Source organism: Psammomys obesus, unplaced genomic scaffold, assembly GCF_907164565.1.
Source record: "Psammomys obesus unplaced genomic scaffold, mPsaObe1.curated_primary_1811, whole genome shotgun sequence".
NCBI classification, from domain to species: Eukaryota; Metazoa; Chordata; class Mammalia; order Rodentia; family Muridae; genus Psammomys; species Psammomys obesus.
In genome coordinates this window covers 3,567,014-3,593,079 of record NW_026596155.1, presented here as the reverse complement: position 1 = coordinate 3,593,079, position 26,066 = coordinate 3,567,014, and the positions used below count along the sequence as shown (strand labels likewise).

Genomic DNA, 26,066 nt, shown 5'->3' with positions numbered 1-26,066 from the left:
CTTCCTTCCTTCCTTCCTTCCTTCCTTCCTTCCTTCCTTCCTTCCTCCCTCCCTCCTTCCTTTCCTTCCTTTCTTCTTTCCTTCCTTTTTTTCTTTCCCCCTTAACAGTAGATATTCGAGAAAAAAGGATAGAAAAGGAAAGAGATCCCTGAAAAAAGTCAGGGGTGGGAAAATGGGCAATGTTATCATTAGACTTCTTCCTGCTGATTAAGAGCCTTGAGTTCCTTGGGGCAAGTTTGAGCTTTACTGTCAGGATATCTCATTTCTTCCTCTTCTTCTTCTTCGTGCATGACTACTTAACAAACTGTGCAAAACTGCCATCATCATTCACCAATAGCAACCAACAACCAACCAACAAGCCCCCAACAACACACCTATCAGGTCCCCAGCATTTATGTCCTCTCTGAAAAGTTTCCAGGATTCCAAATGTCATCACACAATTGCAGAAACTATTTGCAGCTGGCAAAATCACACCCTTGCCAGAGCATGAGGCAAATCATAGTCAGCTGCTTCTAAGCAGTACCATATCCCTGCACCTGGGATTAAAACAAAAACATAATCTTCATAATAGTTGTGTTTTTTTTTTTAAAGAAACCAAAATTTCAAAATTCTCACTACAGAAATCAATGGATTTTAAGCTCAGGTCCATTTGCAATGTATCTAATGAGCCCTTAAACAGACACTGCATGGTTGTTTTTTTTTTTTTTTCCAGTTATAGAATATTCAATTGCTATGGTTATATTCAGGAACTTATAGGATCCAGTATTAGATACTTGACCTGATATATTTGAGGGAAAGAAGGGGAGAGATGTGAATATGGCCACAAACAGAAGTATTGCAATGTGGTGAGAGGGCCTACAGAATGAGAGACCCTGCATGGGCAGGGTAAGGTGGGGTGGGGTGGTGCTAGATGGGTGGGTGGTGATTGCACACGAGAAAGATCTGGTTGGAATGTGCTCAAGGTAATGCAGACTGTGGGAGGTGGAGAAGTAAAGGGGTTGTCTCTTCAAATTAGGATGTCTTGTGGAACTGAACTGGGTGTTTGGGCCCAGGCCTATAATCCTATGTTGGGACTAGGATTAGGAATTCCAGTCCAGCCTTATGTACTTACTAAGGTCAGCATGAGCTACATGAGACCTGGTTTCAAAAAACCGAGGAACTGGGTGCGGCGGTGTACTTCTTTAATCTTAGCGTTCTGGGGGCAGAGGCAGGTAGATCTCTGTGAGTTCTAGGATAGCCTGATCTACACAGGGTTCCAGGACAGCCAGGGCTATAGAAAGATCCTATCTGAAAACAAAACTAAACACACTTCAAAACAAACAAACAAACAAAAGGCACATGAGAGAGGGAAGGAAGGATCTACATGGTGGCAGATAAAAATTATTTTCTTATCTAATCTTTGGGCTATAATTCATGATAGAGCATTATAGCTTGTGCAAGGCTCTAGGTTTGAGTGCTAGTACTGCAACAGACAAATGAATGCATAAATGGAATGCTGCTGTGCTATCTCGTTTTGAACCCAAGGCCTTATATATGTGCTCTGCTGGTAAGCCATGCTTCCAGGCCCCCAGGCTTCCAGGCTAATAAAGAATATGCTAGGGATCTAGGAAATGTAGCTTAGCTGGTAGAATGCTTGCCTAGTGTGTGCGAAGCCCTGGCTTGGCTACTTAGCTCCACAAGAACTGGACAGGACCGTACATACCTCTCATCCCAGCACTCAGGAGACAGAAGCAGGAGTCTTTGAAATGTAAAGTAATCCTTAGTTATGTAGTGAGTTTGAAGCCAGCCTGGGACACATGGGACTCAGTCTCAAAAAAAGAGCATTAAAACATACATATCCACACATGTATATTCCGACAAAGGGTGCATTAATACATACATATACATACATCTATATAAAGGCACATTAATACATACATATGCATACATCTATATATCTGATAAAGGGTCACTAATATGTACATACACCTATGTATCTATATATATGCCAGATAGCAGGTGAAAAACAGGCTTCGAGACAACTTTCTTTTTCTTTCCTCCTTTTTTTTGTTCATTGTTTGTTTTTTTTTTAAGATTTATTTATTACTTCTACAGTATTTTGCCTGCATGTACACCTGCACACCAGGAGGTGGCACCAGATCACATTATAGATGATTGTGAGCCATCATGTGGTTCCTGGGAATTGAACTCAGGACCTTTGGAAGAACAGCGAGTGCTCTTAACCTCTGACACATCTTTCCAGCCCTGTATTTATTTATTCATTGTTTGTTTGTTTGATTTTGGCTTTTGAGCAGGGATTCTCTGTGTAACCTTGTCTGTCCTAAAACTTTCTCTGTAGACCATCCTGGCCTTGAACTCAGAATCTGCCTGCCTCTGCCTCCTAAGTGCTGGGATTAAAGGTGTGCATCATCACCACCAGGCTTCTGGACAGCTTTCATATTAAGCATTTTACAATAAACTGAGTTTTATCTTTTTGTTTTTATTTTGTTTAAGACAGGGTTTCTCTGTGTAATATAGCCCTGGCTGACTTGGGCTTGATTTGTAGACCAGCTGGCCAAGAACTCATTGATTTATCTGACTGCCTCAGCCTCCCAAGTGCTGGGATTAAAGCTTTGGGCCACCACAACTGGTTTATCTTTTTTTTTTTTTTTTTTTAATGTAAATAGTTTCATTTAGAAACAGAAGCCTTGTCTTTAAAAAATAATAGAAAAAAAGGAAAGTGTTAACTGTGGGTTGAGCTTATTGGCTTATGTCATTAATTCTAGCACTCAGTAGGCAAAGGCTGGTGGATCTCTGTGGGTTTGAGGACAGCCTACTCTACAGGGCAAGTTCCAGGCAAACCAATACTATGTAGCAGCAGAAAAAAAGAGAAAGAAGAAAGAAAGACAAGATAAAAGGATGCTAACTGTTCCGGAGTTCTAGAGACTTCAGACTTGGGGATAAAAGGCCCCTCTCCTTGTGTCCCTATAATTTCTGTATCCTCTTCTGTCTCAGTCTGGTGAACCATAATTATTATCTGTTTGAGTCAAGGTCTTACCATGTAGTCCTGGCTGGCCTAGAACTAACTGTGTAGACCAGGCTGGACATGAACTCAAAGGGATCTACCCGCCTTGCTGGGATTAAGGGTGGTGCTGTTATTCAGGTCCAAGTAATGAAGGGTTCTTAGAAACATCTTTTAGATTAGATTAGGCCCTAAATCCAGGATTAAATGTCTTTATTAAAGAAAGAAAAGGCTGAGGATGTTGCTCAGTGGTAGAGAATTTGCCTAGGAAGGAGGTCACATGAACACAGTGGAAGAATTCTGCAAACAGCAGAAGCTCGAAGAGGAGAGCAAAGATTCCCCTAGGGCTTTGGGGGGAGCCTGACTTGCACATTACAAACATCCTGATTTCAGATTTCAGGCCTTTGTTAAGGTAAAAACTCTAGGGGTGGTCTGTTCAGACCCAGGGGTCCTGACCGTAGGAAGGGGAAGGCAAGGAGATTCTGAGGAGGTAAAGCAAGACAAAGGCCCAGGCTTGTCCTTGAACCTCCTCCTAAGGCTGCCAAGGGGAGCCTGTGTCTTTTAGGCAGCTCCAGGAGGTTGACATTACTGTGTTTTGGGTGGTAGCAGTTTTCTGATTTCTGGTTACCGCTTTGTTCACGAAGACATTCCTAAACAAGACCCTAAACCAAAGCCAGTCCCCAAGTGTGTGAACAATACACACTCAGCCCCAGTGTGTAAGCAGAAACAAGGGCTGTGTGGTTCCTCTGCAGGTGGACCATGGAACAACCATTCAGCCTTCTATAATCATTGTGATTGGAGGGAATAAAGGTTAAATATTTCACCCGGGCAGTATTAAATGAGCTAATAAATCCTACTTTGTGACTAAATACAGAAGCCACACATGCACGTACAGATATGTCGGCCAGCTTCCAGGAATGTCCATTTCTGCACATAGGTGTTTCTTAGACAGGGTCTCCTATGGCCCACGCTGGCCTTCAACTCCTGGTGCCGATGTCTACATTTTGCTGGGATTATCACTGTTCCTCATCATGCCTGGTAGACCCTCCTCAAAACCAATCTCTTCATTGTGTTTTATTTATCTTGTGTGCCTGGGGCCAGGAGATGAGTTGGTTCTCCCCTTACACCACGGGGAGGGGGGGGGGTGTCCAAAGATTGGCAGTCCGTCATATTTAGCGCCAGGCGCTTTTGTTGATGAGCCACGTCGCCGGCCTCAGAAGCTGCACTGGGAGGGTGAAGCTTTTCACTTACTTCCCCCTTCCCGGCGCGGAGAGCGTCTGCGATGGGCAGGAGGCGCAGAGGTCGAACCTTTACAGTCTCGGAAGGTGAGCTTCCTTCGTCCTCCGCTCTCTGCAGTATCTGCCACCGGACACTTTCTGTTCCGCTTTGCTGGTCTCACGTCTTCCAGTTCCAAGACCAACCCCCGACTGTCAAACTGTGAACCGGAGTTTGGTCCTACTAAGAATTTAGAGCCCTTCCAGTGACAGTCGGGGTCGGTTTGCGTTCTACTGCTCTCAATCTCCCTTCACACGCTCGTTCTTAAAACTGGTTCAGCTGCGGCGGAATACAGGCGCTTGGTCTTCTGTTCTAGTAAGGGTTGGCATCGTAGCGGCGTGGGACGCCTGAGAAGCTCGTGCAGCATTTTCTGCAGTGCGAGTGCGTGTGTGAAGGGAAGCTTAGACCAGAATCTCCTCCAGGGAGTGACAAACAGCCTTTAGGATGTCCCGCTTCCCCCCCTCTCCCCTCCCACTCCTGCCCGCCAGCCCTTTTAAAGAAAAGGTTTGTAAAGGATCTGGCTAGTTAGCCCCAGGCTAACTAGTAGAACTCAGCCCGGCCCAGACCCGTCTCCTCTGGATCCTCCAGTAGAGCACAAGCGCTGGAATTCTAGTCCTGTGACACCACCACTCCAGTCTCCTGAGTCTGTTCCGTGCCAGGGAGGTGGTGGCAGAGCGGCTAAGGCGACTTGTGAGCAGGGGGCAAGCAGGCTCCCTCCGTCCCTGGCCTGCAGCTGGCTAGCGCAGGGGAGGAGGCGCAGGAGAGTCGGGAGGGCTGAGGGTGCCTGCTCACCCCTTGCTCTGCAGTTTCCTCCTCCCGAAAAGCCCTCCCCAGGCGGTGGTGTTGCACGCCCACAAACGAGATCTTCCCCAGCGTCCCGGAGACGTCAGCGGTCGGTTCTGGTGAGCGGTGATGGAAAGCCTGCCACCTAAAGGACCTTGGCTGGGAAGGTGGAGGGCGGAGGGCGGAGGGCGGTGGGGGGCGGAGGCGGGGCCGAGGGCCGTAGCTCCCCAGGCGGCGGCGCCCCCCGGGGACGCAGTCATGCCAGGGAGCTCCCCGTTGGGTGGCGAGGGGGGTGGGGCGAGGGCAGAGGGCAGAAAAGGGGAGCCCCGGCGCGCCAAAGCCACCGGCTACCCGCGTAGCCCGCAGCCCACGCCGAGGTGCCGGGAGCCCGCAGGGATCCGCGCCGCCCCAGGGGCCTGGGTGAGTCACTGCCGGTTGTCGCAATCGCTACTCGGAGGAAAATCAGGCCCGGGGTGGGGCGCGTTCCTGGCTGCCTCCGCGCGCCCTGACCGCACCAGGGTGTCCCCTGGATCCCCGCCGGCTGGGTCTGCTCTCCCGAGAGACACTCAGGTCTGCGCCCGGAGCTTGGCCCCGGCATCCAGTAGAGGGCTAGCCCGCGGGGACAACGGGGACCCACGAGGAGGCGGGAAGGAGGTGGCTGTAGTTCTAAGAGTTCTCGCCCCCTTTTCCCCCTCCGCTCCGCAGAGCTGAAGGGAGCAAGCAGGGCGGCGCTGACTCCCCCCCCGAGCCCGGCTCCGGGTGGGACACTGTGTTTTCCCCGAGCTGCGGCCGGACCGCCCGGGACTCCGCTTGAATCTCCTGGGGACCTCTCCCGGAGGGCGTGCCGAGACATGGAAGGCGCAGACCTGGCGCTGAAGCTCCTGTCCACCTGGCTGACGCTGGTGGTCGGCCTCATCCTGCTGCCCTCGGCCTTCGGATTGTCCCTGGGCATCTCGGAGATCTACATGAAGATCCTGGTGAAAACCCTGGAGGTGAGCGCGGGGAAGGATGCGGCTGAGCTCGGGTTGCCCTGGGGAATCTAGGGAGCCAGGAGTCGCGGGGGCTGAGCTTAGAGCTGTGGGAGCTGTCTGAGCAAAGGGTCAGGGGTGCGTGGGGTTGGGGCGGGAACCTGAGAGAGTATTTTGGTTTCTGGTCTGCTGAAGCGAGAAAGACAGCCAGGCTCATCCCAGCCATGAACACCAGTCTACCTCACAGGACCCCGTTCACCTCGGTTCTGTCATAACTACTATTTTTTACTCACTAGATTATAACTCTGTGACAGCCGTTTGCTGTATCAGCAGATTTATTACCTACTGTGCCTCGCGGGCTGTCACTTCATTCTGAGGTTTTACAGCCCCAGGTTTCAGAGATCCTTCAGTGACTACGGAGGCATCACGTTCCGCTTTGTGCCCAAGATAAGAAACCAATGGCTGGGTGGCCAGAAATGAACCTGACTTTATTTTAGTGGAGTCATGGGGATTTTTATCTAACCAGGGACACTGGCATACCATCGCAAAGGTTTCTCTGACCTCAGTTTGGCCTTGGGTTTGTTTCCAGATTCCACAGTCAAAGGTGTTAGATGCAACTGAGTGACCTCAGCTTAAGTTTATACAGGCTTTTAGTAAAATTCAGAAGGCCGTTTCAGGCAGGGTGGCAAGTGCTGTGAGATTCAGAGTTCAAAGGTTTGTTTGAATTAAGTGTGACAAACTTAATGAAGAGAGGCCCTGCGGGCTGTTCAGGATTACCCAGATCTGGTACCTACATCTCATCCCTGTTTCTCTTTATCTGCTCTAGCAAGGTGATGACTCCTGAACTTGATTGTACTCATCTACAGAATATAAGTAACAACGTCTATTTGCATAGTTTTTGTCTGTTTGTGTTTGAGACAAAGTTTCTCTGTGTTACAGAGCCCCAGCCCTCCTGGACTTACTTAGTAGAACAGGCTGGCCTCCAACTCACAGAGATCCTCCTGTCTCTGCCTCCGGAGAGCTGGGATTAAAGGCGTGTGCCACCATGCCTCCTGGCACTGCATACAGTTTTTGTTTGTCTGGTTTGGTTTTGACACAGGCTCTCACTCAGAGCCCTAATTGGCTTTGAAATTCTTGACATCCACCTACCTCAGCCTCCCAAGTCCTGGGATTACAGACAGGAGGCAACACGCTTAGCTTCCCACATTGTTGTTTGTAAGAGTGAAAATACATCAACACACTGAGCCCTTATAAAGGTGCCTGTGAATGGTGGGTGCTCTGTGTCTTTATATTAAATGAAGAGTCTGCCGCCTTTGTTTCTCCACTATCTCTGTTACCACCTACAGCTATTCCTCTTTTGGCCTGTGATTTTTTTTTTTCTCCTCCCATCGGACATGGCTCTGTCCCTTCTTCCTTAGTAAAGGAGTGACTCTTAGATACAGATCTCTAGCCCATGACAGGCTTGCTGCCTGCTGCCTGCTTTCCTCCAGATCCTTGTTGGACTTTCTCTTTGTGGCTGTTTCTTTGCTGAGTCCTTGAAACTATGCTAGTCTTTATCCCCGTCTGCCCAACTCTCTTTTCCAAGACGACATCTCACTATGTAGCTCAGACTGGCCTTGAACTTTGGAACTGCTGCCTCAGGCTCCCTAGCACTGACCTAAGAGGTGTGTCCCTCCTTGCCAGCCGTCAAGTTTTTAAAGTCTCTTCTTTTTCCTTGTTGCTATTGTACAGTGTGGTCGCACTGTACTCTGAGTCTTAGTTTCCTCCCGAGGGTAGACTTTCTTCAGAACGGTAATTCCACAAGCAACTGATGATCTTCAGCCCTAGCTCCTGAAATGATTGAGCTGGTTTCCTGGGCAACAGTGTCCTTTGGAGAACTAGATAAGGGGAATCAAACACACACACCTCCTTCTAGGTGCTTATTACTGCCTTCTTGCTTTAATCTTTCTGGACAGCTGAAGCAATCGGATGGAAGGCGTTGCCTCGTTGTTCTCTCAGCTGGCAGATTACTGTATTTGTTGGGATGATTGCCGAGCCAGGTCCTGACTTTGAGTTTGTTTGACAGGGCCCTGAGAGTTTGCTATTTAAGGCAGTAAGAAACTTCAGATAGGATTTCTATTTCTCTCCGCATGTGCAGGAGTAAAACCAAGCAAAACACACGCCACATACCACACTCTCCACCACATACACATCACACACACACACACACACAACACCACATGCCAAACAAACACACACAACCCCTCACATACACACACACACCATCATCCATTGTATATTTGCTTTAATTTTTTTTTTTTTTATTGTTAATGGGTGGGTTTTTAAATGACTGTACCCAAATCTGGAGGTTGAACTGGGTTTGGATGCCTGCTGAATAGCCTACCTTGGGTTTATGTTATTTTGAAACCACCACATGTGTAATCCTAGCACACCAGGGGAACTAAGACAGGACGATTGCTTTCAGCTTGAGGACAGCCTATTATAGAATAAGACCTTGTCTTTAAAAAAAAAAAAAAAAGGCCTGTGAACCATCTTGTTGGTCCATAAGAATTGTTGTTATTGGGGCTGGAGAGATGGCTCAGTGGCTAAGGGCGCTGACTGCTCTTCCAGAGGACCTGAACTCCATTCCCAATACTCACATGTTCCAAGGGCTTGGAGTGCTCCCCTCTGGCCTCCTCAGGCACTGTACAGATGGGGTGAACAGACATACATGCTGGCAAAACACCCATACACATAAAATAAATAAATCTTTAAAAGTATTTTGTTGTTGTTATTATTATTATTGATTTTTGAGACAAGGCCTAAGATTTATTTTTATTGTTACATGTTCTCTTTAATACAGGGATTTCATATAGACACATGGCACAAAAGTAGAAAAGACTTATCTGGGGAAGGGAAGAAACTAGAGTCAGAGTAGATCAAGGGGGAGAGGGGACCCAAGGGGAGAGGGAAGCAGGTATGTGGTAATTATGGTCAAAGAACATGGATACATCTGAATGGAAACATCTTCATGAAACCCATCACTCCGTACAACGAATATATGCTGATAAAGTTTAAGTAATTTATTAACAGGTAGAAACAATCTTTTGGTCTGCTAAAACATATATGCTAAAACCCTATAAATGCTATCATGGAGTTAGAAATATTGATATTCCCTTTTGTCTGACATAGTGGTCATACCTATAATCTCAACTCAGAAGGCTGAGACAAGACTGTCATAAGTTTGAGGCCAGGTTGAGCTGTGTCTTGAGTGAGATCCTATCTCAAAGCAGGGAGAATCAGGAGACTGGTGAAATGGCATTTGTCACCAAGCCTGACACCTGAGTTTGATCCTCGGTACCCACATTAGAGTGGTGGTGCCCTCAGGGAGGTGGGGACAGAGGCACCTCGATGACCACAGGGCTGACCACGGCAAGCTGTCCTCTGACCACCTGCTGAATTGTAGATGCCCTCAGATATTCTAGTAGACATTATATTTTATGTGAATAATGAATAAAGCTGTCATTATTGGATGACTCCTTCCCCTCCCTCCTCTCCTGATTTTCTATCACTAGGTCGAATAGGAAGGATCTCCTTGCAATGTGGCATTATAATAGTGACAGATAGAATCAAGTGTTCTTGCTTTGCTTTTTACTTTAAAGTATTTCTAATTTAAGAATTAGTATATTTACTTATTTATTGGGTGTGTATTTGCATAAGTGCTAGCAAAATTATTTTTGAGCATCTGCTGTATGCTGCCTTCTTTGTTGCAAGGTGTCCCTAAATATGAATACATGTCTCTAGTATGTCGATCTATTTGAAGACCAGACTTGAATATTTGGAATAGAATGAGTTCAGGGAGTCTTTAGATCAGAGAGTCCTATACATACCTTAGTGATTTCTAAGGGGTATAGAATATTCTTCTAGGCAACGTGTATGCCAAAGATTAGTTAACACTGGAGGAAATTGTTTCAGATACAAAGTGAAAAGTAAAACTCGAGAGTGAGGAGTCATGTGGGGGAGAAATGTGCAGAATGTATGTGTTGGAATCTCTGGCGTGTGTATGAGGTTTTCATAGTTATCCAACAGGAGTGTAGGTTAAACATTGCAAGGAGCTCACTGCTCAGTCCTCCAGTTAACCTTACAACCAACATTATAAGGTTAGTGATTAAGGTGAGAGTAGGGAGGGACTGTTTTTCCATGGTCTGAGGTTTATGATTAGAAAGAAACCAGGAATAGAAAGAAAATATAGAATTATTGACAGGAGGAAGGGGAGAGGGCTGTGAGCATAGCTCAGAAGAGGACCTCTCCAGTTCAGCTCTGGGTTCTCTTGCCATTCCTGAAAGAGGGACTTATGAGATGCAAATTGTTCCTGATTATACAGGCACAATGAGGAGTGGCCCCTTCCCTCCCTTTTTGAGGAATAAAATGGAAGCATGGACAAGTTCTCCCGTATTTCTGGCTCTGGTCTCTGGCTAGTTACTTGTCACAGCCTTGGTTTCTGCATGTATAAATTGTGTGCTATCCTGTTGGATTATCCTGAGGGGTAAATTAGGAGAGGAGATGAGGGTGCTTGACAACACAGTCGGTGCTAAGTTTTAGCAGAGTTTAGATTGGGACAGCATGGCAGATGCTGTATCGTTTGCTCGCACGAGACTGATATTTAACGCGTTCACTATGGTGGGTGAACACGGACTAAGGCAGTTCTTCCTGCCTATGTTGTATGTTCTCTGACTCTCTACTCTCTCTCTTCCATCCACCAAAGATCTTCCATCTTTTGAAAGAATCATTCCCAGGAGGCTATTACCAGGTTTGTATAAGAGATGCTCCCTCTGATGTTGGAAATAGAATCAGTGCGCTAGAAGGCCCAGGCTGTTTATAATGAGAGACGACAATAAAGAAAAGCTGGCTTTTCACTTATCTTAATTCCACAGGGGCCTGTCATTATTCTTATCGATTTAGGGCAGGAGTTCAGTAGCATGCAGCTATTAGAGGTAGAATCAAGTTTTTATTTGACTTTGGAGCCAGGATTTTTATTCTACCGATATGACTTAAACTCTGCCAAGAAGCACTCATTTGGCTACAGATAACTCTTTTGGCTGTTATTTTTGTTAAACCCTGCAGTTTGAATTTTTAGAAGATTTTATTCATTTTCCTTATCTCGTTCCCTGACTTTACTCAATCCTTGAATATTTACAGCATAAAACTTAGATGCTCTGATTGTCTAGAATGAGAACCTTGTGGTTTTGCAAGCTTTTGGGTTTTTCTGGAAGAATAGCCAGTGTTGTTAACCTCTGAGCCATCTCTCCAGCCCCAGATTTTGGGTTGTTTTAAAATCAGGCTCAAGGGCTGAGGATGGAGCTCAGTGTTCTTCTGGCATGTATAATTCCCAGCACCACATAAACTGGGTAACATGGCACATGCCTGTAATCTCAGCACTTGGGAGGTAGAGGCAGATATCTATCTATCTATCTATCTATCTATCTATCTATCTATCTATCTATCATCTATCGATATCACTAATAATTAAAAAAGAAAAAGGCTATGAATTTGACATGGAAAGTGAAAAATGGTGGAGTGAAAAATGATGTAAATATGGTGCTCATGTATGAAATTTTCAAAAAGAGAAAATTAAGGCTGTCTTCATCTATATAGCTTGGAAAAGAGATTTTATTTTAATGTGGCTTGAAACACACTTTAGTGAATTCCCCGTTCTCCCCTTCAGACTTTGGGAATTAAGTGGTGAGAAGCTTGGCAGATATATGCCTTTTAGCTTTGCTTGGGACTCTGCCAGGTGTGGGTGTAGCCGTTGTTAAAGCTGCTTCTGCACTTCCGGTCCTCTTGTCTGCATGGTCTCGAGGCAGAATCATTCTGAGATTATCCTAAAGAGACTTAGAGTCTCCAGAAGAACTATACTGCCTCTGGATCGGGGCTCACTCACTTGGTTGGAGAAGCTGGCGAGGTAAAAGGGAAGCAGCTGCCTGTTGGGAGCTGCCTTGGTAGTCTAGGGAAACTTTGTCTTTGGTACCTGAACCAAGGGTGAGGTGTGTGGAGGAAAAAGCAGTCTATCATACTGCTTTGTGTCCTGGTGGGCCCCAGGCAGTTTCTCTCCTTTAATGCTCTCCTTCATGCCCCACACCCCCATACTGGGGGTTCAATCAGAGGACACCCAGGCAAGTCTCTCCACCACTGAGCTATCTTCCCAGTCCTCATTTTACTTTGTATTTTAAGACAGAGTCTCAATAAGTTGTGCAGGCTGGCCTTAAATCACCAGACTTAGTGATTAGAGTTAGTCTAGACAGGCCTTGAATTTGAGCCTCCTGTTTCAGTCTCCCAAGTAGCTGGGTTTACAGATCCGGTATAGGCCTTGCCTGGCTCTCTAACATTTATTGTCACCTTTGGTACTGACCCTCCTTAGAGAGATGATGAAACAGGCCCTGGGAGAGTAAACTCTCTGCTGGGAAATAGGAAGACAAGTTCTCCCCGACACCAGGCTGGCTGCAATGCTTCTTCGCTTTCGGTGGTGCATAAGCAAACACTGGAAAGCAGCTGTCTACTCAGATTCCCAAACAGCTGTCTGTCTGCTACAGATTCCCCAGCAGCTGTCTGTCTGTCTGTCTGCTATGGATTCCCCAGCAGCTGTCTACTACAGCTTTCCATTGTCATTGAAGATCTGCTCCTCCAACCTTGAAATTTGTTCATCTTGAGCAGCCTTTGTGGGGCAGACCCTTGGGCCTCTCGAATGGGGAAACCCGGTGCACTCTCAAATGCTCTTTGCCATCTGTCTTGCTCTTTAAGGGATGTGATTTTCTATTTGAAGAATATCATTGTATATGACAAAGCATCACAGGCTGAGGGGGCTAAACAGTACAGAGTAACTTTCTTGGGGTTCTGGAGACCAGCAGTCTCAGGTCAGGGAGTCCATGAGGCTGGTTTCATTTGTCTCTGTGTCTTCACACACACACTCCTGATATATTTTTCTTTTTTTCCTGTGGCCATACAAGCGTGTGCATTCTTGTGTGTGACTGGGTGACTTTGTTTCATGTAGAGGTGTCAACCTTGGGTGGCAGTCCTTTCTTAGGTCTTTGAGACAGTGTTTCTTACAATGCATGACTGAAGCTAGCCAGCCAGCCAGTGAAGTTCTGGGGATTCTCCAGGTTCTGCCTCCATCTCTCTGTGTAGGAGAGCTGGGATTACAGACGCTAGCCAACATATCTGGCTCTTATGTGGGTTCTTGGGATTTGAACTCAAAGTTCTCACACTTGCACAGCAAATATTTGAATCCACTGAACCATCTCTCCAGTGCTAACCTTGGTATTTCTTTGGGTGTCCAAATTTCTTCTTAGAAGATCACTCATCAGATAAAATTAGGGCTTAGTTTAAGGGCTTCATTTTTAACCTAATCGTATTTTTAAATGATCTTATCTCTAAATATAAATCTGCCCTATTCAACATTTGAATTCTGGAGCGTTCATAGCTGAACTCTTCCCTCCTAAAAATGTTGACATCTTCCTATGGAATATTTGTTCTAGTCTAAGGTGCCTTTATAAAACATAAAATTAGGTGGTCACAATAAAAGGGTGAATTCTAAGAATAATAATTGGTTGTCACACAGATTTCTTTTATACTATCTTTGGTTTCCTTACAAATGATAATAGATGCCACAGCTTTAGGGAAAAACTATGGACACTAACCTTTACCTCAGTTAAGAAAAGGTAGGAGCCCAGGGTTAAATGCCTCCTTCTTGAGCAAGAAAAGAAAGGATGCAGCCAGATCAAGCGTGCGTCTTACTGCTAGAGATGGACTGCTGAAAGACTGGGCCTCTATTTTTAGGTGTTCTAAGTTAGGTGTCAGACTCCTACTTGGCTCTGGGCTGCACAGTCCTGTGGAGGAGGCATAGTCCTTGACCTTCACATGTAAGTTATAGGCTATTTATTCTCTACCAGTTGTTTTCTTTTCCTTTCTTCCTTCTTTCCTTCTTTCCTTCCTTCCCTTTCCTCCCTCCCTCTCTCCCTTCCTCCTTCCTTCCTTCCTTCCTTCCTTCCTTCCTTCCTTCCTTCCTTCCATTCTTTTTTCTTTTTTTTTTTCTTTTTTTGAGACAAGGTTTCTCTGTGTAGCCTTGGCTGTCCTGGACTTGCTTTGTAGACCAGGTTGGCCTCACTCACAGTGATCTGCCTGCCTCTGCCTCCCTGGGTGCTAGGATTACAGGAGTGTGCCACTGTGCCTGGCTCAGCTGTTTTGTTATTTATTAAAAAAAAATAAAGTGTTTAATTTCTCTCTTTAACATATATTTGTGTGCCTTTCTGGTCTCTTTTTTGTATATTAATAAATATGTCTTTTTGACAGTAGTTGTCAAGATATTTGAAAGTATTTTTTTTCCACCTAATTTGTCATTTTAGGCTTGTTGCCTCCATCTGCTAACCTAGGCCTAGTCCTGGAAGCTTCTAGCCTCCGTACAGTACAATCTAATTTAGGCCTAGGATGTTTTCAGCCTCTCAGACTCACTGCTGAATAAACTCACCCTTTATAGTTCAGAACACAGCTACTCTGGCAAGAGATCACATCCAAAGATGTTCTAGGCTCTTTCTTCAACCTGCCTTTCAAACTCTCCCAGTAAAACCCTCCATGAACTGAACTGTCACAAACTCAGCTCCTCTGCACTGCCTCTTAACTCACTGGATCAACCAAACTTCCTGAACAGAATTGACTAGAACTCAGAGATCTGCCTGCCTCTGTCTCCCGAGTGCTGTACCAACACGCCTGGACCTTTTCTTTATAAAGCTTTTCTTTATCTGATACTTGCTCTATACCAGGCTGGCCTTGAACTCAAAGATCTGTCTCCTGGAACTAAAGGTGTATATGTATTCCAGCTGAATCACAGACCTAGAACATCTTTGGATGTGATCTCTTGCCAGAGCAGCCATGTTCTGAATTAAAATTCCTCTACATGGGTGATTATATTTAGTTATCATCACCACAGTGCATTTTGTCTCTTATTTTGCTCTTTCCCTTTCAGATTAGTCAATTTAGAGACATTAGTGGCTGTTAGATCTGGGAATCACTGAAGGAAGAACTCAGACTCAAGTAGTATGCAAAGGCAAGAAGCATTTATTCTGCAGAAATTTCCAGCATGCAGAGGCCACCATTCTATAGAATATCAGCCCTGAAGTGAACAAGCAGGCTCAGTTTAAAGACAGTTAGAGGGTTTCTCAGTGTACATAGGTAATCTTTGCATTGATTGGTTGGTGCTGATGTAGGGGATATGGGAGAACTCAAGATTGGTTCTGAAAGTTGGGGGACTTCATGGAGTGCCCAGGTAACAAAGTGTCATTTTGAATAGCTAGACAAAGTGTTTTTAACTGACCTTTAATTTGATTGGTGAGTGCCTGGGAACTTACCTAAGTTATTGTTTCTGGTTTTTAGGGAGGTTATTGAGTTATTGTATCTGGTTTCCATGAACTGTATTTTCATGTTCTGAGAAATAGAAATTCAGGCCTGTTTAGTCTGAAGCCACTTTTGAAGTCTGTTACGGGGTCAGACTGACTGGCTTATTAAAAACCATTCTCCTCAGTGTCTAGGCTGGACAGTGTTGGCACTGCCAATCTTCTGATTTTGAGGCCAGCCTGGTCTACATCGAGTTCTGTGACAGCCAGGGCTACACAGAGAAACCCTGTCTGAAAAAAAAAAAAAAAAAAGAGATTGGTATCTTGTTGGGGTTGGTGTGAAGCTTGTATATTGATGCTGGCTACTGTCTGGGCACACCCATCCTTGTTGTGTAAACCTACTTGATTGACTGATTAAATGGCCTATACTTGGGCAGGGCAGAATGGGGTAGGCATGGCTAAGGTCCCCCAGGCTTTAGAGGACAGGAGAATCATGGGAAGGATTCTGACTGACAGGAAGAGAGGAGGGAGGAGGGCTCCATGGTGGGTTATCTTGGAGAAGAAACCATGTGGGTGAGGAGGAAGGACTCCAACGATGACATGAAAAGGCTCAGATGAAGAATACAAGCAAGTATTTTGGGATTATGAATGGAAGGTAGCCCAGATAGGGATGATTAAGGCAGATGGCATTGGATGGGGGCTGGGAGATGGATGGTGAGGTTACTGAGATAACATAGGTAGAAATCTGCCCGGCCCAAGGTAATAAAGGCAAATTTAAGACCTAACAAGTGTCTGTGTCTTATTTGTGATAGCAGATTAAATAATACCACTGTAATAATCATAGGGCAAATAATAAATAATAACAAGCCTAACACATTTTTCATTTACTACTACAGTATCTGAATTGTAACCTTAGATATTATTTTAATTGCTTTTTAGGATAAAGTTATCTATGTATCTGTGTATCTATCTATCTATGTATATATGTATCTGTGTCTACATATCTATCTAAGTATCTATGTATCTCTATTTCCTATCTCTATGTATGCAAGTATTATCTCTATCATTTATGTATCATTTATTATATCTATCTATTCTATCATCTCTGTGCTCTGACCTTGAATGTGCTAGGCAAGCATTCTATCACTGAGCTATATCTCCAGACCTTAGTTGCTAAATTTAAAACTCAAAACCTAACCAACCAAAAGGGGCAGGTACAGTATTCCTTTTTTTTTCTCTTTCTCTCTTTTTTCTTTCTTTTCTTTCTTTCTTGGTTTTTGACCTGGAATAATTCTGTAGACCAGGCTGACCTCTGACAGCATGCACCACCATCACCCAGCCAGGTCTGCTGATTCTTTAAATTCGATGTTGAAAATAATCCACATGGTCATTTTAAGTCGGGTATCAAATGGTAAATGATATGAGAAGTGCATAAGAACTGTAGGAAGAGGGGTGCTTGCCTCCTGTTCATGAAGCTCTGGAGCCAGTCTTCAGGACTGCATGGAGCAGGTGTGTTTTGTCATCCTAGTGCTGGAGAGGTGGAGGCAGGAAGGTCAGGGGCCCAGAACTGAGGGACAGGTGGGGTGGAGGTGGGGTGGGTCAGCGTAAGTGCTTGCCTAGAATGCTCCATGCGGGGAGTTCTGATCCTGGCTTTTGTTTGTTTTTAAAGTCAAGGTTATTCTTGGCTATTTAGGAAGTTGAGGCCTGCTTTGGTTGGTTTGGTTTTGGTGGTTTGGGTTCTGGGTTGGTTTTGGGTTGGTTGGCCTTTCCCAACTCAGACGCTGTTGAAACAGCCATCTGCTGTTATCTTGCTTTACATGCTTCCCAGTTGTCTTCTGAAGCAACTTTCGTATTTACTAGGACGTCATCAGTGACAACTGTGGGGACGTACAGAGGCCTAGGACTGGGACAGAATAAGACCACTACCACAAATTTTGACCTGAATTTGAAGCAAACTTTGTTAAATACTGCCCAGTTCCATACCCAGGATTCCCAAAGAATGGCTGATAATTACTTTAGTCTGGTGCTTATAAAGCAAAACCCACAAGGCTACATACTTCCTGCCTTCATCCAATCGGGGGCAAGGATACCTCTTGACATACTTCCTGCCTACATACCTCCAGACCAAGCACATCCTGTGCAGTTGGAGCAACCAGACTTATTTACAGAAGTGAAAACACTTGGCTTGTAATCTTGAACAATAGCCCCCAGCATTCCAGGAAGTTGTCTGTCCTTGGGCAAGGGGGGCTTAAGGTTAGAGGTATTTTTGTTTTATAGATTTCTTAAGCACAGTAATTAAAATATAACTTTAGCTCTCATGCCAGCACTAGTGTACATGAGAGATTCCCAGAGGTATCTCCCCAATTCAGACTGAGTCTGGCCTTAAGTTCACTTCTGTGTAAGTGTGCTTCAGTGTTAACATGTGTCTGTGGAAGTGTTTCAACGCATGCTTCTTGTTTTGAACAGTGGGCCACATTACGAATTGAGAAAGGAGCCCCAAAGGAGTCAGCTCTTAAAAGCTCAGCTTCTGTGGGTAAGTCTTTCTTTTCATCGCAATTGTTTATGTACTCAGACTGAACAGTTTAGAGCCACCCAATCTGGAGTTGGTTTATGCAGAGAGCAATGTCTTCTGTAGGCCTCAGGTTATTCATAATTTTGTCCATAATATAAAATAGTAGCTAAGTTTTGATACAGATGATATCAGGAGGGCTGGACAGCACATGCCAGCTCCTGTGTGTTCTTCCATGTATTGTTTTGTTTCCAAAGGTTGCATTTGAAGAGTACTCATGGCTATAAAGATGCCAGGGATTAAAACAGGCACAGGCAGGCAATTCGTACTTTGTTACAGTACCCTTACAAGCTAACACATATAATCATGGATATGGTTCAATCTCCCACAATGCTTGCTACTCACTACTTGTTCACTTGGTTTTGTGTGTGTGTGTGTGTGTGTGTGTGTTTTGGGGGAGGGATTTTGTTATCTCTCACATTTTCTAGTTGCTGCAGATTATATGACCATCTTAATTATTCAGCCTTACACAATTAGAACTTCTGTTATAGACATATGTTATTATTGTTTGAGCTTTGTAATCTTTACATTGGAAATTTTGATACGTAGAAAACATCGATGATTATTTTTTTCTTCATTTGGTTTTTTCCAAGACCAAAAGAGGTTCCTCTGTGTAGCCTTGGCTGTCCAGGAACTCTCTGTAGACTAGGCTGGCCTTGAACTCAAGAGATCCACCTGCCTCTGCCTCCCAAGTGCTGGGGTTAAAGGTGTGCCTCACCACCGCCTGGCATGGTAATTATTTTTTCATCTTAGTTTTTGACTTGTCCTTTGACTTTGCTTGTGCGTATGTTTTGATGGCAAATTCTTTGCTTTTTACATCATTTACCCCTTAATTTTGAGATTGGATGATTTTTTTCAAGAGGGTGGGGTGGGGGCTGTTTGTCAGTCTGTTCTCAGGTTTTTATCACTGAGGTGCAGGAGCAGGGCAGGGTGCTGTACTCAGGTCTCAGACTATCCCTGCTAGATGAGGGGGCCCAGGTGGTAGCTGAGGAGGAGGAGGAGGCCTCTCCCTGTGTAAGGCAGAAGCAGGCAGTGACTCGGGTACTGGCACAGAGACGGAAGAACCACTGGCCTACTCTCTTCCGAGGGCAGCACTGTCATGCCCTAGGGACTCAATCAAGGCCCCACTCGTGCAGGTCCTCAGTGCTTCAGCACGCTGAGGGCCAACCCTCTACCACAGGAACCCTTGCGGTTTACATGTTGGCCACAGCAGAGGCTAATCGGTGTGCCCTGGAGTTAGAACTCGGAAGTTGAAGTTCTAGCAGGGTTCTAGCAGAACCTTCTAGCAGGAGGTTCTCAGAGTATGTTCCTTAGAATGCTTTTTACTGCTGAAGGCTGAATGAATCCTGCACAAAAAATACAGGCTGGAGAGATGGCTCAGTGGTTAGGAGCAAGTACATGGCCCGGATTCCATTCCCAGGACCCAGGTTGGGTGGTTCACAGCCACCTATAACTCCAGATCTAGGGATATCTGATACCTCTGGCCTCACTCATGTGCACTTACCACATACAGACACATAGTGGAAAATAATTAAGATAAATAATAAAGAAGTTAAGTCAGGCAGTGGTTGTGTAACTTTAATTCGAGCACTTGGCAGGCAGAGTCAGGCCGATCTGTAGTTCCAGCTCTAGAGTTTGAAGCCAACCTGATCTATAGAGCGGATTCCAGGACAGCCAACGCTACCCAGAGAGACCCTGACTCAAAAACAAAACAAAAAGTTAAAAAACACCCAACTCTTGTCTGGGAAAGGGGTGTATCTCACTGGTCGAGTAGACACTTCATGTATGTGAAGCTCTAAATTAAATCTCCAGCACCCCAAGTCCCCAATAACAACTAAAGCAGATTCTCCAGGGGGAAAAATGTCGAGAGGGAATTATATACTGTCCCTTCCTCTGGAAGAGAACATCTATATGGTGATAAAGGTCTGGGAAAGTCCCAGAATACAGAAGCATGTTAGCTGGGTGTGGAAGGATATATCTCTAATCTGGAACTCTTGAAGTTGAGGTAGGAGAATTGTATATTTGGTAGCCTGGGCTACATAGCTGATCCAAGGTCAGCTTGAACTATGTTAGTAAGACCTTGCTTTAAAAAGTTGGAAAAATGAGAGAGAGAGAGAGAGAGAGAGAGAGATTTTTCTTAAATGTAATGCTTTCCTAAAGTTATTTGATACAATCTTCTTTTCCCCCCTGCAACATATGACACCTGTTAGCTTCTGGTAGAAGTGAGTTAAAACCAGTCCTTGTTCATTTATGTGCCTAAAGAAACCGTTTTAGGTGGAGTAAGAATTCTGATAATCATTTCAGTTACTAGATTCATAGGAAGTCAAAGTTTATTGGAGTAGTGACTAAGCAAAAAGGAAGAAGCAGAACACTAAATTAATCAAAAGTCTGAACTTTTCCATGTTTTCCCTTGCCTGCCCCCTGCTTTCTCTGATGGAATATTTGATCCAGCCTTGCTGTCTCTAACCAAGGAGTAGAGTTTTGTCCTCTATGTCACTGTGCTGCCCGTGTGTGATGGTACTTTACCTTGCCATCAAGGGTAACAACAGGCCTTAAGTTTAGGGACTACTCGGCCATGGACAGCCCACATCCTCCATTGCATCCGGTGGCCTACTGAACACCACGGAAGTGTCTCCTTCCTTCTTACGCCTGCCCCCGTTGCTGCCATAGACTTTTTAACAAGAGTTTAAATTCTCACCCGTTTTGACTTACCTTCATTTCCAGTCACAGTTTTTTTTTCTGAGTATAATAAAAGATGTACAAAAACATTTCCCGTCTGATTTAGTATTAAAACTGGTCAAGTGTCCAGGTACTTTGTTAAGAAGAAATTTATCACCTGAGGGTTGTATCTGAGGAATTGTAGAAACAGTTTGCTGTAGAAAAGTTTGATTGTAGAAACAGCATCCACGAAGCTCAGACTTTGATCCCTAATACCCCACAAACTAAGGGAAGTGGGGTACATTGTAATCCCCAGCACCCAGGACATGGAGGGAGAAGGAACAGATGTTCAAGGTCTTCCTTGACTACAGTTTGAGACTAGCCTGAGCTATAAGAGACCCTCAAAGTAAAGAAAGAATGGGAGAAGATACATTATAATTTAGAGTAAGGCTAGCACCTATGACATTTGCTGTATTTAATTCAGAGTGGCTGTTCTCTAGTCTGTGAAATCAGAATAAGCTTTCAAAATTTTCAAACATCTGTGGTATCTAAGCTTGGTGTGGGATCCTGAATTTACCAAAATGTGGTGTCTGTGGGGAAGACAGTCCTCTTAGATAGGCCACTGTGAGATGCTGAAATAGGAGAAGAAGCGAAAGACAACGTAAGAGGAGCACTGTGCTCTGTGCTGTGTTCTTGTCTGTACTAATCCATGCTAATCCATGACAGCATGCTGTGTACCTCTGCCCCACTTCTGACTCTATGCTCAGGAAGCCTGGACTTACGGGTGTGTGCTGTGTTGATCCACCCAGTGTTTGGAGTCATTAGGGAAATGGTGTCACAATCCTAGACAGACAGTAGAGGGTGATGAAATGCTCTGAGCTCTCGTGGGCTTGGCTGGTGCAATCTTCCGTCAGTTGGGGCATCATGTCTCTGTACTGGAGCCAACAGAAGCACAAGGCAGCCTGGAGCCAGCTCAGGCAAGGGTCACGGGCAGGCCCGGGGCCCTGGGCACTGTGACTTTTGACATGCCTCTGAATTACACAGTCCTGATAAGACATTTGGAGGCACAGATCCTCTAAGGAGGCTAAGGAGCGATGATAACTATTTTCTGCACACTCACAGATTCTTTCTGCTGCTTTTTTTTTTTTATTTAATGAAGCACATATATTTCATAACACATCAGGTCTCTCTACCGGATATGAAGTGCCCTTCGTACCCTATTTCTTCTCTGCTTTTATTATATACGCCATCTGCGTGTAAACCCAGGGAAATAGTATCTTCATGGAAAAGTAATTTTTTTTCTGTCTTACTGATTCTCCTCTGCTGGCTGTAGGAGGCGTGTCACTGATTGGGCTCAGGAGTGGGCAATTTTCCCTTGCTTCATGAAGATTGCTGAAGGATTTTCCCTTCCCATCTCTGGGGTTAGAGGCTTTTCTTCGTTGTTAACATATAGGTAAAGGTTAATCCCTTCAAGTGAGTGCTCTACTTGCATTCAGTTGGTGGGAATATTACTGTCCCTCACTCTCTCTCCTTCCCTCCTGCCACAAACTGGAAAGGAAGGACAAAACAGAAGGAATCTAATGTCTTCAGTGTTACTTTTTCATCCCTCTGCCCACAGGTCTCTAGAATGTGGCCTGAGATCTTAATAACTTTCATTTTAATGTGTTATAAATAGTGCAGGACTTTTAAGAATTAAAAAAATATTATTTCTAGTATAAAGAGAGGGCTTCTCTGAGTACCCCCGGATGGTTTGGAACTCTCTGTGTAGACCAGGCTGGCCTCAGAGAACCATCTGTTCTGCCTTCTGAGTGCAGGGGTTAAAGGTGTGTTGCCTCCTCGCCTGGCGGCCCAGAGAGTAGCTGGTCTCACTCAGGGTACTGACTCAAGCCCAGCACACTGTTAGGCTTGCATTGGTCGGTTTGGATTACTGTGATTTCTCGTCAAGTTGTAAATGACAGCACAATGTAAGTGTGTTATGACGACAGGACACTAGAATGGTTTCCAACCCAGAGTCAGCCGGTATGAGGAAGCAACACTCATCCAAGAGTGAGTCATACAGGGCAAGTCCTGTACCCAGAGCTGGGCACAGTCAGCTGGCCGTTCCCCTGAACCTGCTTCTGGCCTTTGCTGACCGTGTCTGCTGCGGGGCATGCCTGTGGCCTCCACAACTCTGGGTATGACAGGAAGATTGTGGGTTACCTAGCCTTCTGTTATTTTAGCCCGCTGCTATATTTCTCTTTCTGCTTTGCACCTCAGGCCCACAGCTTCTGTGCCCATCTAAACACTTGGCAGACCAGAGTGCTAAGGTGAAGCTAATGTGGGACAGAGAAAAGGTTGTTCAGAGAGAATGTGGGTTGCCTAACATTTCCTTCCAATTTGACTTCTGAAGTTCTTTCTGTGAGGTGTTTGACTGACCATGCTGGTAGTCTGTATACACTGGTTATGATGACATTAATGATGTATTAAATTCAAAGGAAATGTGGGATAATACTTTGTCATGTGTTTGCTTTATTTGGGGAAAGTTATTAGGTTGTCTTTGATACTCTGATCGCCCCTCCCCTCCCCCTGAGGTCCTAATGATCAAGCTCAGGTCTCATGTATCTTAGTCAAGTGCTGTGCCGTTGTGCTATGCCTTAGCCCAGTAGTCTGTGGAGTGGAGTGCATTTGATGGAGTTACATTACTGATGAAATACTGACATTGTCTAGCTGTTGTACAGAGCAAGCCAACCCAGTTAGGTTTTGGAAGATGTGTTTGTGACATCTTGGGACTGTGACAAAAATACCTGAGATAATCAAGTTAATAAAGGAAAAGGTTTATTCTGCTTCACGATGTCAGATCATGGATGCTCAACCCCACTGCTTGGGAGCCTCCACAGTGTAGATGTTTTTGACTGGGCAGCTGAGAGATTCTTTGTTGTGGGGAGTAGCCTCCTTCTCGAAGAGGCTCGGCAGCATTCCTGCCTGGGGCCCAACAGTAGTGGACAGCCACCTGGCAACCAGGAATGTGTGCCTATCCTCTGGTGTGCACCTGCTTGTCAGCTGCCACCATTTTAAAAGGGCATTCGGGTGTTATCACGCGGCATTGTTAACGTGGTTGGTTTCTGTGTCCGACAGGACTTGGTCTCCACTTTTCAGTGGCTGGTTTGGGGAAGGGAGGGATTCCCGGACAACGTGGGTGGAGAGGGAAGACTAAGTGAATAGCACAGGAGCCCTGCACACAGGAAGCGTGCTCCTTAAGGAAAGGCAGTGGCAGGTTCGGCCTTCCCAACTCTGTCTCATAACCCACCGAGTCTGCACTGTTTGTGTCTTGGTCTCATCCTGAGCCAAGGATGAGCTTAGCTTTTAAGGACATGAGAGAGGCTTACTCGTCTCTGGCTCATCAGGGTCTGAATGTCTGTGTGTTCGCTGCCCCCCCCCCCCCGACTGATCATTTGAAATCTTTGTTCTCAGCACTATGCACATTATTTACATGAAAGAAGTCTTACTAGTCCACACTGTCCTGGTGAGGAAACAGAGGAAATTCAAGCAGCTTGATCCAGCTCACACCAACAAGTCAAAGAGGTCTGCAAAGGAATCCCAGTTTGTCCTCTTCAGAGCCCCACCCTCACCCTAGAACCCTACTATTCTTGTTCCGCTGGTCAGCATCTACTCCTTCTCACCCAGCTGGTTGAGGTGACCCTTCTACAAACAGCACCCCCTTTGTCACCTGCCTTTGTCACTAACTGCCTTTGTGACCTAACAAGAAATGCTCCTTTGCTGACATTTAGAATGTGACTCTGGGAATCCCTGACCAGTGGAATGGTTGGTGGTAGGAGTCCCTGCGTAGCTTCAGATGGATCTGATGACCTTGAACCCAATCCCAGGGGATAGGGACAGTATTAGCCACACCATGACCAGGGCAGCTTACAGAAAAGAGTTTATTTGGGCTCACTGTTGCAGGGGGATAAGAGTCCATCACGGTGGGCGGGCATGGCTGAGGGCGGCAGCTATGCAGAAACAGGAAGCCTCCAACAGAGGGAACCGGAAGTGGGCAAAGCTTTGAGCTCTCAGCCCAGCCCCAGTGACGTACTTCCTTCAGCAAAGTGGCACCACATAAGCTTTCCTGAACAATGCCACTGACTGGAGACCAACTATTCAAATGCCCGAGCTTGGGAGGGGGGCATTTCTCATTCAAACTACCACACAAAAACAACAACAAAAACCTAATGGCCTAATTAAGCGTGCCTATCTGATGAGGCTTCCACAAATCTCCACAAACAGGGTTCAAAGAGCTCCCCGGACTGCCCAACACACACAGGCCCTGGGAGGGAGGCCCATTCCATTCCAGAGGACGGACACGCCCACGCTTGAGACCCTTCTGAACCTTGCCCCATGTTTTTCTTCTGGTTCATGTATGTCCTGCAAAACACTCCTAGTAACCAGCAGCGGCAAGGAGAGGGTTATCTTAGGATCTGGTACTCACTCTTACAGATTGCTGGACCTGAGAAGAGGCAGGCAGAGCTTTGCAAGTTCCAGGCCAGCCTGGTCTACATAGAAAAATTCTGTCTCAAGTGTTGGACTGGGCATGACCATACACGTCTTTAATCCTAGCACTGTCAGGTGGATCTCTGAGTTTGAGGCCAGCTTGCTCAACATTGTGAGTTCAGGGTTAGTCAGAACTTATAGCAAGACCCTGTCTCTCTCTCTCTCAAAAAAATATATATATAGATATTAAAATTTTACAATTGAGGATACCACAGATGTACCCCAAACCATAACATCAGATATTTTGTCTTGATTTGCTGGCTTATCTGGGAATGGATGATGTTTCCAGCCCGTGGAGTTTCTTGTTTAATTGAGTTAACTATGTACAAATCAACACAGTGTGGGCTGTCAGCCAGAGTAAGAAGAAACAGTGTAGTGAGCGGGTTGTTAAATTGGAATCTTGCCCGTTGTTCCCAGTGCTTGTTGGCCTCTCCGTGGTGTTGACTGACAGCTGCTCACAGTGTCTGCAGCCCACCCCTTCCTTTCAGGCTTCAAAGCACATAAGTAACGCTCATATTTGGGCTAAAGGGTTTCCCATTTTATGATCATCATTGACAGTTTTATAAATCTCCTCCATAGAACATGCAGTGATTGAAAAGGAAGTTGAATTTTCTCGATTAGTGTTTTCAGTAAAAGAGTACCTTTCTGATACTTTTAGCTCAGCATGTGTTTTGGCTCATAAGACAAAATAGGATAGTTTGCACGATTTAGAAGTGACAGAAATTTATTTATTACATCTCCAGAGTTCAGTTCAGCTCAAAGGTCATAGACAAGAGCCTTTTCACTGTGCCCTTAAGAGGCAGAAGGGGTGAGGGATTTCTCTGAGGTCTTTTTTTATTTGTGTGTGTATGTGTGTGTGTTGCAAATGGAGGTCAGAGGTCAACATTAAGCAACTTCCTCAGTTGTCTCCATCCTATTTTTTGAGA

The 26,066-nt window shown here is 45.3% G+C and overlaps 1 protein-coding gene across 3 annotated transcripts in view; it reads left to right on the top strand.

Annotated features, from left to right (window-relative positions):
* Nucleotides 1–5,094: 5,094 nt before the first annotated feature.
* Nucleotides 5,095–26,066, top strand: part of Gpat3 (glycerol-3-phosphate acyltransferase 3) — a 50,638-nt gene continuing 29,666 nt past the window's right edge. Inside the window, exons 1-3 of one of the 3 annotated variants that reach the window (XM_055594589.1) lie at nt 5,095–5,178; nt 5,765–6,051; nt 17,856–17,922. In XM_055594589.1, the coding sequence (XP_055450564.1) occupies nt 5,911–6,051; nt 17,856–17,922 (208 nt within the window). In that variant the 5' untranslated portion in view covers nt 5,095–5,178; nt 5,765–5,910. Of the gene's footprint in view, nt 5,179–5,421; nt 5,480–5,589; nt 5,630–5,764; nt 6,052–17,855; nt 17,923–26,066 lie in introns of those variants that run through there. The other 2 variants (XM_055594590.1, XM_055594591.1) reach the window with 2 other exon arrangements.